This window comes from Odocoileus virginianus, chromosome 5 (assembly GCF_023699985.2).
Source record: "Odocoileus virginianus isolate 20LAN1187 ecotype Illinois chromosome 5, Ovbor_1.2, whole genome shotgun sequence".
In the NCBI taxonomy this organism is placed as follows: Eukaryota; Metazoa; Chordata; class Mammalia; order Artiodactyla; family Cervidae; genus Odocoileus; species Odocoileus virginianus.
Genome location: NC_069678.1, coordinates 64227499 through 64244968, shown reverse-complemented (window position 1 = coordinate 64244968; position 17470 = coordinate 64227499). Strand labels below are relative to the sequence as shown.

General features: G+C 36.1%; 1 protein-coding gene across 7 annotated transcripts in view; it reads right to left on the bottom strand.

The window, feature by feature from the left end:
* Nucleotides 1–17470, bottom strand: part of DOCK7 (dedicator of cytokinesis 7) — a 188715-nt gene that overhangs the window by 133432 nt on the left and 37813 nt on the right. For all 7 annotated transcript variants that reach the window (XM_070468056.1, XM_020885436.2, XM_020885453.2 and 4 more), the window contains exons 5-11: nt 14130–14259; nt 13823–14035; nt 13415–13500; nt 12564–12630; nt 11488–11637; nt 7670–7750; nt 5316–5481 (exon numbers count right to left, since the gene is read on the bottom strand). In XM_070468056.1, the coding sequence (XP_070324157.1) occupies nt 5316–5481; nt 7670–7750; nt 11488–11637; nt 12564–12630; nt 13415–13500; nt 13823–14035; nt 14130–14259 (893 nt within the window). The remainder of the gene's footprint in view (nt 1–5315; nt 5482–7669; nt 7751–11487; nt 11638–12563; nt 12631–13414; nt 13501–13822; nt 14036–14129; nt 14260–17470) is intronic.

The following is a 17470-nucleotide window of genomic DNA, read 5'->3' as shown; positions in this document are numbered from 1 at the left end:
TTACTGCAAAGCTAAAATTATAAAGACAGTATAAAAATAGCATAAGCTTAGACATATCCATCAGGCTCTCTATCAGATCTAGTCCCTTAAATCTATTTCTCACTTCCACTGTATAGTCATAAGGGATTTGATTTAGGTCATACCTGAATGGTCTAGTGGTTATCCCTACTTTCTTCAGTTTAAGTCTGAATTTGGCAATAAGGAAGTTCATGATCTGAGCTACAGTCAGCTCCCGGTCTTGTTTTTGCTGACTGTATAGAGCTTCTCCATCTTTGGCTGCAAAGAATATAATCAATCTGATTTCAGTGTTGACCATCTGGTGATGTCCATGTGTAGAGTCTTCTCTTGTGTTGTTGGAAGAGGATGTTTGCTATGGCCAGTGCCTTCTCTTGGCAAAACTCTATTAGCCTGCTTCATTCTGTACTCCAAGGCCAAATCTGCCTGTTACTCCAGGTGTTTCTTGACTTCCTACTTTTGCATTCCAGTCCCCTATAACGAAAAAGACATCCTTTGCGGGTGTTAGTTCTAAAAGGTCTTGTAGGTCTTCATAGAACCGTTCAACTTCAGCTTCTTCAGCATCACTGGTTGGGGCATAAGCTTGGATAACCGTGATATTGAATGGTTTGCCTTGGAAACGAACAGAGATCATTCTGTCGTTTTTGAGATTGCATCCAAGTACTGCATTTCGGACTCTTTTGTTGACTATGATGGCTACTCCATTTCTTCTAAGGGATTCCTGCCCACAGTAGTAGATATAATGGTCATCTGAGTTAAATTCACCCATTCCAGTCCATTTTAGTTTGCTGATTCCTAGAATGTCGACATTCACTCTTGCTATCTCCTGTTTGACCACTTCCAATTTGCCTTGATTCATGGACCTGACATTCCAGGTTCCTATGCAATATTGCTCTTTACAGCATCGGACCTTGTTTCTATCACCAGTCACATCCACAACTGGGTATTGTTTTTGCTTTGGCTCCATCCCTTCATTCTTTCTGGAGTTATTTCCTCACTGATCTCCAGTAGCATATTGGGCACCTACCAACCTGGGGAGGTCCTCTTTCAGTATCCTATCATTTTGCCTTTTCATACTGTTCATGGGGTTCTCAAGGCAAGAATACTGAAGTGGATTGTTATTCCCTTCTCCAGTGGACCACATACTGTCAGACCTCTTCACCATGATCCGACCATCTTGGGTGGCCCCACACGGCATAGCTTAGTTTCACTGAGTTAGACAAGACTGTGGTCCTATGATCAGATTGGCTAGTTTTCTATGATTATGGTCCAAGCCAGGCTTCAGCAATACATGAACCGAGAACTTCCAGATGTTCAAGCTGGTTTTAGAAAAGACAGAGGAACCAGAGATCAAATTGCCAATACCCGCTGGATCATCGAAAAAGCAAGAGAATTCCAGAAAAACATCTACTTCTGCTTTACTGACTACGCCAGAGCCTTTGACTGTGTGGATCACAATAAACTGTGGAAAATTCTGAAAGAGATGGAAATACCAGACCACCTGACATGCCTCTTGAGAAACCTGTATGCAGGTTAGGAAGCAACAGTTAGAACCGGACATGGAACAACAGACTGGCTCCAAACAGGAAAAGGAGTACATCAAGGCTGTATATTGTCACCCTGCTTATTTAACTTATATGCAGAGTACATCTTGAGAAACACTGGGCTGGAAGAAGAACAAGCTAGAATCAAGATTGCTGGGAGAAATATCAATAACCTCAGATATGCGGATGACACCATCTTTATGGCAGAGAGTGAAGAGGAACTAAAAAGCCTCTTGATGAAAGTGAAAGAGGAGACAGAAAAAGTTGGCTTAAAGCTTAACATTCAGAAAACTAAGATCATGGCATTTGGTCCCATCACCTCATGGCAAATAGATAGGGAGACAGTGGAAACAGTGTCAGACTTTATTTTTGGGGGCTCCAAAATCACTGCAGATGGTGATTGCAGCCATGAAATTAAAAGACGCTTACTCCTTGGAAGGAAAGTTATGACCAACCTAGACAGCATATTAAAAAGCAGAGACATTACTTTGCCAACAAAGGTCCGTCTAGTCAAGGCTATGGTTTTTCCAGTGGTCAAGTATGGATGTGAGAGTTAGACTGTGAAGAAAGCTGAGCACCGAAAAATTGATGCTTTTGAACTATGGTGTTGGAGAAGACTCTTGAGAGTCCCTTGGACTGTAAGGAGATCCAACCAATCCATCTTAAAGGAGATCAGTCCTGGGTGTTCATTAGAAGGACTGACGCTGAAGCTGAAACTCCAGTACTTTGGCCACCTCATGCGAAGAGTTGACTCGTTGGAAAAGATCGTGATGCTGCGAGGGATTGGGGGCAGGAGGAGAAGGGGATGACAAGAGGATGAGATGGCTGGACGGCATCACTGACTTGATGGGCATGAGTTTGAGTAAACTCCGGGAGTTTGTGATGGACAGGGAGGCCTGGCGTGCTGCAATTCATGGGGTTGCAAAGAGTCGGACACGACTGAGCGACTGAACTGAACTGAACTGAGACATATCCATCAACGAAACAGAAATGAGAGTCCTGAAATAAACCCACATATCTACAGTCAATTGATTTTCAACAATTATGCCAAGACCATTTAATAGTGCAAGAACAATCTTTTCAACAAATGGTGTATGAACAACTAGATATCTACTTAGAAAAGATGCAGCTAATCCTTACTTCTTATCACGTACAAAAAATTAACTCAAGATGAACTATATCCAAATGTAAGAGTTGTATTATAAAACTCTTAGACAAAAACATACAAGTATCTCCTTTTCAGTCTTGAATTAGGTAATGCTATCTTAGGTACAATAGAAAAAATACAAGCGACGAAAGAAAAAAAAAGTCAAAGAAACTGAACATCAAAATTTAAAACTTCAGTGCTTCAAGCAATGCCATCAAGAGAGTAAAAGGACAATCCAGAGGATGGGAGAAAATATCTTCAAATCCTTTATTAGATAAGGGACTTGTATCCAGAATATGCAGGACAAGAAGCAACAGTTAGAGCTGGACATGGAACATCACACTAGTTCAAAACTGGGAAAGAAGTACGTCAAAGCTGTATATGGTCACCTGCTTATTTAAATTATATGCAGAGCACATCATGCAAAATGCTGGGCTGGATGAATCACAAGTTGGAATCAAGATTTCTGGGAGAAGTATAACAGTCTCTGACATGCAGATGATATCACTCTAATGGCAGAAATTGAAGATGAACTAAAGAGCCTCTTGATGAGGGTCAAAGAGGAGAATGAAAAAGCTGGCTTAAAACTCAACGTTCAAAAAAAGATCGTGGCATCCAGTCCCATCACTTTCTGGCAAACAGATGAGGGAAAAGTGGAAACAGTGACAGATTTTATTTTCTTGGGCTCTAAAATCACTGCAGATGATGACTGCAGCCATGAAATTAAAATACATTTATCTCTTGGAAGAAAAGCTATGACAAACCTAGACAGTATATTAAAAAGCAGAGACATCAATTTGCTGACAAAGGTCTGTATAGTCAAAGTTTTGGTTTTCCAGTTGTCATGTATGGATGTGAGAATAGGACCATAAAGAAGTCTGCTGCTGCTACTGCTAAGTCACTTCAATCGTGTCAGACTCTGTGCGACCCCACAGACGGCAGTCCACCAGGCTCCCCCGTCCCTGGGATTCTCAAGGCAAGAACACTGGAGTGGGTTGCCATTTCCTTCTCCAATGCAGGAAAGTGAAAAGTGAAAGTGAAGCCGCTTAGTCGTGTCTCACCCTTAGCAACCCCATGGACTGCAGGCTACCAGGCTTCTCCATCCATGGGATTTTCCAGGCACGAGTACTGGAGTAGGTTGCCACTGCCTTCTCCATAAAGAAGGCTGAGCACTAAAGAATTGATAATTTTTAACTGTGGCACTGGACAAGACTCTTGAAAGTCTCTTAAACAACAAGACCAAACCATCAATCCTTAAAGGAAATAACCCCTGAATATTCACTGGAAGGACTGATGCTGAAGCTGAAGCTCCAATACTTCGGCTACCTGATGCGAAGAGATAAACTCACTGGAAAAGACTGATACTGGGAAAGACTGAGGGCAGGAGGAGAAAGGGGCGACAGAGGATGAGATGGCTGGATGGCATCACTGACTCAATGGACATGAGTTTGGGCAATCTCACAGGAGATGGTGAAGGACAAGGAAGCCTGGCATGCTGCAGTCCACAGGGTCACAAAGAGTTGTACATAACTTACCAACTGAACAACAACAAATCTAGAATATATAAATGACTATATAGTCATTTATAAATTATAACTTAATTATAACTTATGACAAGAATACATAAAAAGCTAGTTAAAAAATGAGCATCACGTAAATAATAAGAAAAAACTCATTAAAAAATGGGAAAATGATATAATTATATATTTCTCCAGAGAAGATATACAAACAATAAATGCATACAAAATGAAACTCAACATCATTAGCTATCAGGGAAAGGCAATTCCAAACCACAATGAGATACCACTTCATCTGCACTAGGATGGCTATAATCAAAGGACAGATAATAAAAGTACTGGCAAAGATGTGGAGAAATTGGAACCTTCATACACTGCTAGTGTAATTTTTAAATGGTGTGGCCACACTGGAAAATAGTCTGGCAGTTCTTCAAAGGTTAAACAAAGAATTATATTACCAGAAATTTCATTTTTAGCTATATGTCCAAGAGAAATGAAAGCATATGTCCACACACAAGCATATACATGAATTTTCCTTGCAGCATTATTTATAATAAACAAAAAGTTGAAACGATCCAAATGTCCATCAACTGATGAATGGATAATAAAATGTACTATATCCATACAAGGGACTATTATTCAGCAATAAAAAGTAATAAAATATTGATACATTTACAACATGGATGAACCTTTCAAACATTATGCTAACTGAAAGAAGGTAGTCAAAAGATTACATATTGTATAAGTCTATCAATATGAAGTGTCTGGCACAGGCAAATCCATACAGACTAAACAGATTACAGGTTGGTTAGCACTGAGTGTGGGGACTTGAGGAGGATAAACAGTGACCACCAGTGAGTATGAAAATGTTTCAAAATTAGATTGTGGTGACAGTTGTAGAACCTTATGAATGTAACAAAAAAAACATTGAATTAGAAAACTTAAATGGGTAAATTATATGTGAATTACATCTCAATAAACCTGTTAAGGAGAAAAAGAATACCCTTTCAATGCCTCATTACATTGCAAAATTGACAAAGCAAGCCTATGTAAGCAAAAACTATAGAACTATTTTATATAAAACACTCTTACCTCCAGTGCTTATTTCTACCTCTGTAGAATCTCTTTCCAAACTCCCAGCACTGCTAACAATATTCATTAAATGGATTGCAGTCCAAGCAAAAGGCATGCGATACTTTCCAAGTCTTTGACAAAACTGATCAGCTTGACTTTTCAGCTTCTCCAATTTTTCCTTATTCTGTAAAACAAAACTTTATACATTATATGATTATGCTCGAAATAAATGAATTAAAGGCTATATCATAATATATAAAGGAAAATATAAAGGTTAACAATTTTCAATTCTCAGCAAGATGGAAAAACAATCCATACCTTTCAGCAATCAATTAACAGTGTGTGCATACATGCTAATTTGCTTCAGTCATGTCTGACTCTGAGCGACCCTATGGACTGTAGCCTGCCAGTCTCCTCTGTCCATAGGATTCTCCAGGCAAGAATACTGGAGTGGGCTGCCATGCCCTCCTCCAGGGGATCTTTCCCACCCAGGGACTGAACTTGCATTTCCTGCCAGTTCCTACATTGCAGACGGATTCTTTACTGCTGAGCCACTGGGGAAGCCCCAATTAACAGTACATTAACTACTAAAGAACCTTAACCAGTTCTACAAATGCATCTAAAAGTTTTTAAAATTTGTTTGAGATGATCTTATTTTGGGATAAAAGAAAGGAGAGTAAGTGTCAATCATGTTTATGTACTGCATGTACTATTTTATGAATGAAATATAGCCTAACGGTCACCAACTGTCAATCACAAAATATTCTAGGTTATGACTTATTAAATTTTTTTATTCTATAAAGAAAAGATGGAAGCATTTGGGCCACTTTGAAATAATCACTAACTTATGACAACTATGATGTAGAAGTAGGTAGGGCACAAACAGACCAACAATAATATGTCCAGAATTGTGATAAAAGCAGCAAACAAAAAAAGTACCAGAGGACTAAACCCTTGAAAAAGACTAATAATCCAAACAGTACATGCTTATCTGGAAGACAACCTGAAGCTGGCTCAACTTTTAGGCTATCCCTAAAACAAACACTAATGTGGCCTGCAATAGTCAATCCACAGTCCAAGGGTGAAAATCTGTAACAAAATCTCTCACACGCTCTTTCCATATAGGATGTCAGTGAGGTCATACGCTAATGGCAGTGTCCTACCATGCGACTCAGGACTGAGAAAAGATGAAGGGATACCAAAATGATAAGAATGTTTTTTGCTCTATCTATTATACCTCCAAAATAGATCCTTGCTTTAGGAGTACTTACAGAGAATTAAGGACCCATATTGAAATTATGTAAATACGTAAGGGAAGAGTGAAATAAGCCACAATGACACACCTATGAGTTTCATGTAACAGAGAAAATTTAATTTGTAAAATGACGACCTGGGGAAAGCCAGAATACTTTAACCCTACTTTCAACCAGATATCTAGGATCTAGGAATCAGAGAACATCATGTGCTCAGATGTACCCATATTGGCAAAAAAGGCTAAATTCTTGTTACGAATCTCAGAAAAACAGAAAGCAACAATTTTCTAAATTTTGATGATTTGTCCAATACTCCTCAAGCACACTTCTCCTGCCTGTTTGACATTAAATCATGTGTTCAAACATCCAAAAATCACCTTTTATTCTTATAGCTAACTCAGAGTATCTAGAATTTGGTACCAATTATTCACCAACTATTTTTGCTTTATAAGTTTATCCAAGTTCTATAAATTTGTTATCTGATGGCAAAGGGGAGAGTATATTTTCTATTTTTACAATATTCCTCATTTATCTGGCACTAGACTGATACCCAAAATATGTCTGCTTTGCTAGAAAAAGTTTCATCAAAATCACTGTTTGGTAAAAAAAAAAAAACAGAAAAAGAAAAAAAGAAAAATCACGGTCCAGTGGTTTGAATTCCACAAATCCACTGCATGGGGCATGGATCCCATTCTTGGCTGGGAATCCCAAAAGCTGCAAAACGTAGCCAAAAAAAAAAAAAATCACTATTTTGTAAATACAGAAAATTTTTCATTGTTCAAGAATTAAACTGAATTACTTTCTCTCCAAGGAAAAAAAAATTTAAGAGTCAACTAGTTTGAGGGTTGGGGAGATGTCAAAGAATAGCATAGCACATTGACTCAAACTAGATGATGAAGGAAATAAAGAAGAAAACAAGTAGGCCATCAGAAAAAGAAAAGAAAATTTTAGCAGTAAAATCAGTAGTAAAATTATTTAATATGCTCAGTATAGCATCCTCTCAGATTATAATTTTGGAGATTAGAGATTATTACGGGTTGGGTTTGGTGATCTGAGGGGAATGGACAGTGACTGCTAATGACTATGAAAGTGGGGGGAATAAGAGGCATGAAATTCTACCTTGGTGGCATCTGCTTCTTTGAAAATCATATACGGTTCTGCACACTCTCCAATGTCTCCTTGCTGCAGCACTTTTTCTAGCTGTCAAAGGCAAAAAAAGGAAAGATTAATTAAGCTTAAAAATAAAAGCAATCAGCCTGGAATGCAAGGATGGTTCAACATACAAAAATCAATCAACTTAATATATCACATTAACAGAATAACAGAACAAAACCACATGATCATGTTAATTATTGCAGAAAAAAGAACTGGACAATTCAACACCCTTTCATGATAAAAAAAAAAAAAATTCAAAAAACTTGGAAAAGAAGAAAACTACTCCAATATGAGCCCATCTATGAAAAGACCGCATCTAACATCTTATTCAATGTCGAATAGCTGAAAGCTTTTCCTTTAGAATCAGGAACAGGATAAGAATGTTAACTTTTGCCAATTCTATTTAACAAAGTACTGGAAGTCTAAGCCAGAGCAATGTGACAAGAAAAAGCCCAAAAAAGAAACAAAAATATTCAAATTAAAAAAGGAAGAATTTAAATTATCTATATTTACAGACAACATGATCTTTTACAGAGAAAATCCTAATATTTCACAAAAAAATGATTTAGTTCAGTTCAGTTCAGTTGCTCAGTCATGTCTGACTCTTTGCGACCACATGAACCGCAGCACACCAGGCCTCCCTGTCCAACACCAACTTCCGGAGTCCACCCAAACCCATGTCCACTGAGTCAGTGATGACATCCAACCATCTCATCCTCTGTTCTCCCCTTCTCCTCCTGCCCCCAATCCCTCCCAGCATCAGGGTCTTTCCCAATGAGTCAGTTCTTCGCATCAGGTGGCCAAAGTATTGGGAGTTTCAGCTTCAACATCAGTCATTCCAATGAACACCCAGGACTAATCTCCTTTAGGATGGACTGGTTGGATCTCCTTGCAGTCCAAGGAACTCTCAAGAGTCTTCTCCAACACCACAGTTCAAAAGCATCAATTCTTCAGTGCTCAGCTTTCTTCACAGTCCAACTCTCACATCCATACATGACCACTGGGAAAACCATAGCCTTGACTAGACGGACCTTTGTTGACCAAGTAATGTCTCTGCTTTTTAATATGCTGTCTAGGTTTGTCATAACCTTCCTTCCAAGGAGGAAGTGTCTTTTAAGTTCATGGCTGCAATCACCATGGGCAGTGATTTTGGAGCCCAGAAAAATAAATTCAACCACTGTTTCTGCTGTTTCCCCATCTATTTGCCAGGAAGTGATGGAACTGGGTGTCATGATATTAGTTTTCACAACTAATAAATAAATAAATTCAGCAAAGTTGCAGGATACAAAATGAACAAAAATCAGTTGTATTTCTATACCCTAACAAGTAATTCAAAAAAGAAATTAAGAAAATAATTCCATTTATAATATCAAAAAGAATAAAGTACTGAGGTATAAACCAAAAAGCTGAAAGATTTGTAATCTGAAAACTATAAAGAGTTAAATAATTTTCTACAAGAATGCCAAGACTATTCATTGGGGAAAGAACAGTTTTTCTAACAAATGGTGTTTTTAAAAACCCTGAATTCTTAAATCAAAAGAATAAAGTTGAACCCTTACATTATATACAAAAATTAACTCAAAACAGATCAAAGACTACCCCCACAAAAAAACCCCTAACACTATAAAACTCCTAGAAGAAAAATAAAGGAAAAGCTTCATGTGAATATATTTAGTAATATATTCTTGGATTTTACACCATAAAAGCAAAGGCAACGGAAGTAAAACTCATTAAACTAGATTACATCAAAATTTAAAACTTTTGCATATGATAGGACACAATCAACAAGGTGAAAAGGCAACTCACAGAACGAGAGGGAAAATATGTGTAAATCATATAACTGGTAAAGAATTAATATCCCAAACAGATACAGAAATCCTGTAACTCAACAAGAGAATAGCAAATAACCTGATTTTGAAATGAGCAAAGGATATGAACAGACATTTCTCCAAAGAAGCCAAACAAATGTCTAAGAAACATAACGAACACTCTCAACATCACTCATCAGTTTGCTGTTGTTATTTAGTTGTTCAGTCGTGCCCGACTCTTCTGTGACTTCATGGACTGTAGCCTGCCAGGCTCCTCTGTCCATGGGATTTCCCAGGCAAGAATACTAGAGTGGGTTACCAATTCCTTCTCCAGGGGAATCTGCCCGACCCGAGGGGCGAACTGACACTGCCTGCATTAGCAGATGGATTCTTTATCACTGAGCCACCTGAGAGGCCCTTCACTTACCACTGGGCTTCCCTGTGGCTCAGCGGTATCCCTGGGCTTCCCTGCGATGCTGGTGATTTAACTGAACGCAGTATGTAAAGCAACTGACCGACCTGCAGACCCCTGGAAGGAGCATAAGCACCTACCAGAGTACAACCTAGGTCAGCTGACCACCAGAAAACTCAGATGCGTGAACTAAAACAATGCTTACTGCTGGATGCCACTGAGATTTTCATCTTTTTGTTCTTGTAGAGGAATAACTAACTAATATATAGACCAAGGGAATTTCTCTCTCAAAAGACAAAATTATATTGCTGGACTATGACATAAGAAAACTTTTAAATATAATTTCTTTAAAATTTGTATACATCTTAACTTGTTCATATTTTTAAAATTACACAAAAGTCTTTTTCTGTTTATATACAAACATTTATGTGTGTTTAGGTATATGCGTATGTATCTTACACAACTGGGACCGTATGGTACGAATCATCTCACTTTCAAGCAGACAGTATTCCAATCATCATCACTATTTTTCTAGTTCATTCCCTCAAATATGTTCTATTTTATGAAAACTTACTATTTTCCCATGTAAAATAATGGTGTATACACATTTGTCGATTATTTTAATATCTAGAACTTTACTTATAAGTGAGTTTCTGAAGACAACTGCTGCTAAATCTTTGCTTGGAGAATTGTTCATTGTAACTAAGATTTATTTTAACCTGAATTCATAGGAATCTATCCACAAATTAGGACATTATTCCTGTGGGTAAATAAAATTCATTTCATGACAATCTACTTCATAACCTTATTATAAAATTCATTACCTTTTATGATAATTTTATATAAATAAAGGTAAAATGATTAAAGACTATATTTTAGGCAACTCTCAAGTCAAGGTCAAGTAAATTATTATTAAGTTATCCTAAGCTAGGTAGCTTAGTAATATTCAAATTTTAGTATCTGTAATCCTTATGCTTAATTGATTGATAGTCAAATCATAATGCTCCATGATTTCAAAGATTTAGATTTTAATATTTATATAATTTAGGAACTGCATGATAAAACCACAGTATAGCTCCATATCCAAATAACCATAGATGGTTAATTTAATATGCCAACACAGCTAAGTTATCAAACACCAGTCAAGCTGTTGTTGTGAAGGTATTTTTTTAGAAGTGATTAACTTTTAAATCAGTAGACTGAGTAAAGCAGATTACCCTTCATAATGGGGGTGGGCCTTATCCAGTTAGTTGAAGACCTCAAGAACAAAGACTAAGGTTTCTCAAAGATGGATTTTCAAGACAACATAGCAATCCTCTATGTATATATGTATCTTCCTCCTACTGATCTGTTTCTCTAGAGAATTCTAATAAAGCTGCCCACTCAAGAAAAATTTAGGTAGCACCTATAGTATACAACCAATATTATGTTAAAAAATATTAACATGAAAAAATAGGCAAAGATAAAATCTTTGACCTTTAAAAGCTTGTAATATTGACAGAGAGGCAGACAAGTACACAGACATAACACAAATAAACAAATATATTTAACATTATTCTCACCTTTATTACAAGAAAAACATCTTGGGAAGGATAAGTGATAGAAAAAATAGCTGATCTTGCCAGGGTGGTAATGGCAGCAGGTGGTACATGTGGACGTAATAATCCTTTCATCTGCTCAGAATTAAGGTCAAAATAAAAGTTTTCTGAAATCTAAAAAACATATTCATGTGTTAAAATTTAAAACCTGTGCATTTTATAAACACTCACAAAAATCATAAATATTCAGTCTTAAAATATCACAGATATTAAACAATTATACTAACATACAATGTACCATATATTTCACTGACTATCTGTGAAGATATATAAAGATCTTTACATAACTAAATCAAAGCAAAAAAAAATTAATGCAAAAACATATTCTAAAGAACCATATCCCATACTCTTTTAGTAAGAAATTTAACTTCTGATAAAGTATATAAAGAAACTATTATTAAGATGAGTTACCCAAAGTTGAGTCTTTGAAAACTTAAATGAGATTTCAGAAGATGTGATCAAGTAAATACAAGATGCTGGAGCAGAGTTCCACTACAGAAATCCACACTATACACTGACAGCAGAAGTCATTAAAGGCATTTCAACTTTCTACTACAAGGTAGGCTCAGAATACTAAAAATGCTGCATGGTAAGTCCTCTGAAAAACTCCTAAGTGTAACAAAGATATAACGGCAAAACCAAGAGCAATATTTTAGACAAGAATATTTAAAATATAAATAAATTATCTTTTCATAATAGCTAGTGAGAATTTTAAAATTACATCAACAAAACTTCACTGTCACCATCAATCTAACTCTTTATACATCATTTGCCTAAGATGCTTTTCTTGTATTTTTTCTATTTCTTACACTAAAAGAAAGTTGCTCGTGCTACTTCTTTTCGGAACTCTTTCAATGAAACAAAAAATGAGTCAACTAAACTATTTTACAGTAGGAAAATAATGTCTCACAGTTCTATTTTCTTTTTTTAAAACTCCATGTTTAATAAGTCTCAAAAAATTATCTTATAAAACAAATTAGAAACAGGTTTCTGAACCTCTGATTGGGACAAAAGACTACGTTCAAATTATATAACCTTACCTTTTTCTTTTCTTTCACATCATATAAAGCCAAACTTGCAAAAATGGGTTCAATTTCAATCTCAAACCTTTAGGAAGGAGAAGGATGAGTTTTAAATATATACATAAAATACAGTTTGACAGAAATTCTCATTCCAAAAATAAATTCTCTCTACACCCTGTACTTTTCTCTACCTGTGCTATACCATCTATACTACCCATCTTCCTTGAACACACTTTCCCATGTATATCTTCCACAGTCTAAATCAACTATTAGCATATACTTCAAAAGCATAAAAAAAAGTCCACCCCCTGGTGGCGCTCGTGGTAAAGAACCAGCCTGCCAACACAGGAGACATAAGAGACGTGGATTTGATCCCTGAGTGGGGAAGATCCCTTGGAGAAAATCATGGCAACCTGCTCCAGTATTCCTGCGTGGAGAATCCCATGGACAGAGGAGCCCACGGGATACCATCCACAGCATCACAAAGAATCAGACACAACTGAAGCGACTTAATACACACCATGAGACAAATATAAAATCAACTCTAAGGAAAAAGATAGTACTGATATTCCTCAAGTCAAGAACAGTGTCTGATAAATACTACAGATTTCAGTGAATGTGTTTTCAAGTTTTAAGACAATTATATAGCTGAGGCAAAGAGTCATCTTCACCTGTGAGCCAAAAGTGCTCTAAAGTTCAGCTTCACAGGTAAGATTAAATGCTTGGGAGCATTTAAAATTATGTATAGAACAATACTTTTCAAAAGGACAGAAACACAAGTATAAAATCCACTAGGATTTTTTTATACTGGTACTCAAGACATTATTCCAGAAAAGAAAAGTTATACAGTAAACAAAATAAATACTCACTTGAGTGATAAACATTTTACAAGAAGTCTTTGACCAAAATGTTCTTTGGGCACATCAGGAACACTAAGTCGTTCTATTGGCTCTTCCTGCAAATTGACAGGCAACACCCAAATGAACATGCTTACCATGTTTCAACCCTTTACAGTTTATTTTTTAAGAACTTATTTTATTAACCTACTACTTTTAGTCTTCACAAGTAAGCAAAGAAAAGAATGGCCTATTTATCCTCAAACAAAAGTCATTAGATTGTAAGTGTGCTCAATTATATTTCATTTACAAAAAGCATAGCTATATTTCCATTAAGTTTTATTCCCTATGTTTATCATAAAACTATTAATATATACAGTTCATACTCCCAAAACATCTATCTCTATAATCTTTTGCTTCTTTATATCCAAATATCTATACCTCATCTGGTGATGGATGCAAGGCAAAGAGTTCCTTGTGACGATTTGATTTCCTTTGGTCATCATTCTGACGGTCTATTTCTTCATTTGGAGTTCGATCAAGTAAATTGGGAAGCAAAGCATCAGGAAGTGAATTTTTCAAGTCAAAAATACTGCAGGCCCAGCTACCCCTTGGAGTATCGTCTATTGACATTGAACGTCTTTTAAGATCATCCTGCCATGCAAAACATTAAATATATTAATCAATGAATAAAAAATAAACTATTTTAAAAGAAAGCCTTATAGTCATTTAAAAATAAAAGTATTACTTGTTCATCCTGGTAGTTGTTGCCATCTGGAGCTTCATCTGATTCAAACACCTGCTTCGGCAAACCTTTTTGCCTTTCTTTCTGTTTATCTAATGTATTAGGATTAAATCCTGTTCCCAGTTTATGATATCTATTCAAAATAAAATAGTTAAGTAAATATCAATTTTCTGAAAATTTTTCATTTTCATCATTATATAATAAGCTAACTCTTCTTCATACCATTTCTCTACATAATAAGAATATATTCTGGCAGTTTTGACTATATTAAACATTTAAGAAGAAGTGAAGTCACCTAGTCGTGTCCAACTCTTTGCAACCCCATAGACTGTGGCCTGCCAGGCACCTCCATCCATTGGATTTTCCAGGCAAGAATACTGGAGTGGGTTGCCATTTCCTTCTCCAGGGGATATTCCTGACCCAAGGACTGAACTGGGGTCTCCCACATTACAGTCAGACTCCTTAACATCTGAGCCACCAGGGGAGTCCCATTACACATATAACCAAAGGTTTAAGAAAACGTCCATTCAAAGTTCCTTTAATCCAACTAGACAGCAGATTTTGAGTTTCCAGAGGTAAATCATAATGTCCTTCTTTTCATGACAATCCTGTAGATACACTGTAATTTAAGTTGTACTTTCAATTAAGAAAACTGGTCAGTAAAAGGAAATGATGGGAAGCCAGGTTAAAAATAAAATGAAAGAGTAGAAAATATAAACTGCATTCATAACAGTGTAAATTTTTAAAAGGCAAAATATATATAGAGCATTGAACCATAAAGTTCCAAACATCCAAAAAAATTTTTGCCATATCTCATTACGTATAAAAGATCTCAAGCAACCTAAAGCTTCAGACTTCTAAAATGAAAAACAGCAAGATCTACACCATTTTGTGTGTGTGTGTGTGTGTGTGTGTGTGTGTGTGTGTGTGTATACTTAACATATATTGTTATATAATATATATGTATTAGGCTAAGAACTCTTAAATTAATACAAGCTTTTTTCCAAACAACCCAATATCCAAGATTATCAGAGACACTACAATCAAGAGCATTTACTGTGCCATACCTCATATAGTCACACTGGGGGAAATTTTAATTGAAGTATAAACAATTATAATTGCCAGAGGATATTACGGTTTATCAGTCAATTGATGCCACAGTAAATAAACACACTTGACACGAATTATTCACATTGTGTCTTATTGCTAAAGGTACTGAAATAGCAACTACATGATGTTCATATCATAGCATAATCATAGAATAAGACAGCAGTTTTCTCTGGAAGAACCAAAATAAAGATATGCAATATAAAAACATCAAAGGTATTACTCAAAAGCAGATGTTCTAATATTTCATGAGAGTTTAAAGTGCCTTAATTTGTATAAAAGTGTTTGTAAAGTGACAAAGTTTGAATTCAAACACAGCCTGATTAACTAAAAACCACATTAACTAAGGACAAATAGATAAAACTTTATAGCCAAAACCATCACTAGATAATTTTTGAAAGATACTGAACTGTTTTCTAGTTTTTGTATCTTTTGTTCTCAATGGAAATATTTGTATTTACCTTAAAGTACAGAATACACTGTTGCTTTTCTATATGAAAAGTTTTCTTTAAAAATATTCTATTATTACAGAACCAATCCATGTTCATTGCTGAAAATTTAAAAATACAGACTTGTAAAAGTAAAATCATTATATTTCTACTACTCAGAGACTATTAGTGTTGAACACTCCTATTATTTAACTAACTGGACCTTTTCCTAGGTGTATGTACAATCATAAAATATACATATATATATTATGTACACACATACATACTTATAGTATTTGTATTTTTTAATAAAAATGAGATACAGTGGAAAAAAGTACCTTCATTTGTGAAGTTTTATATCTAAGCTAGTCTAATAAGCCAGAACACTGCTGAATTTTATGTTCTAAAAAATCAATAGTATGCAATTCAAGAGTACTGAGATGAAGGACATGATTTATGATTAACACTGTTCTGTATGATCATTCTGTTCTAGTTAGTTGCTATAAGGCTCTACATAATCATCCATCCACCACCACCACTTCTTTGACTTTGTATCTTAGCATTCTCTCCTTCAAATTATTCTGTTCCAGGCACATTGACCATTTGGTACTTCTTAAACATTCCTAGCATGCTTCCAATATGGAACCATTGCATGTACTGCTCTTTCTCTGTCAAATACACTCCTTCCCATGATATATAGATGGCTTACTGCTTAACTTCCTTTAGGTCTTTGCTCAAATTCATCTTATTAGAAAGGCCTCTTCTGATTAGTTATATAAAGTAGAAACACCTCTGCTTGGCTTGCCCTACCCCCACATATTACTTTCTTTCTCTACAAGACTTCCCTCCACCACAACTATTAAATATTTATCTGTGTTTGTTTATTGTCTATTGCCCTCAACCCCAAGTAGAATGCAGGCTCCATGAAGGCATGGAGTTTGTTTTGTTAACTCATGTATCATCACTGCTTAGTACAGTGCCTGGCACACACTAGTCTCACAGTAAGTATGTTTTGAAACAATGAATGAATATTAGGTACTTTCTATCCTTTACGCTTCTGTGCTGAATTATGGAAGGATTTTTTGGTTTCATCTCACAACTTACTATTCCACTTTTCAGTCACATCTACTCCACCATTAAACCCATCCACTGAGTTTTAAATTTTTTTTTCACTGAACAAATTTTTCACTTCCATAATTAGTTGATTTTTTATATGGTTACAGTATCTTTTCATATCTCTTTGAGGATATTAATTATACATATGGTTCTTGATCTGTGTTCTATTAACTATTTCCTAAATCATTAGTTCTTTTATTTGTGGTAATTTGATAATTTGTGATAATTCTTTCAAGTTCACTTTGGTTTGGATTGGTTGTATGTGCTCAATCATGTCCAACTCTCTGAGACCCCACAGACTGTAGCCCACCAGGTTCCTATGTCCATGGAGTTTCCTAGGCAAGAATACTGCAGTGGGTTGCCATTCCCTACTCCAGGGGATCTGCCCAACCCAGGTATTTATCCCACATTCCTTGCCTCTCCTGCATTGGCAGGCAGTTTCTTTACCAACTGCACCATCTTGGAAGCCCAAGTGCACTGGTTTCCATCAACAAGCGGGCCATTCTAGGTTCTAACGCTCATTTTTTAATTTGCAAGTGCATATCTGTCTGGGAAATACTGTATCTCCTTAGCCAAACACATACCCAGTGATTACGAGAAAAGGCACCTCGTGCTTTCAAGGCAGAGCCTGACAGTCTTCTGGGTATGAAGGCTCCTTCCTCTTATTCCAAGGTATGCCCACCCTGGGCACTA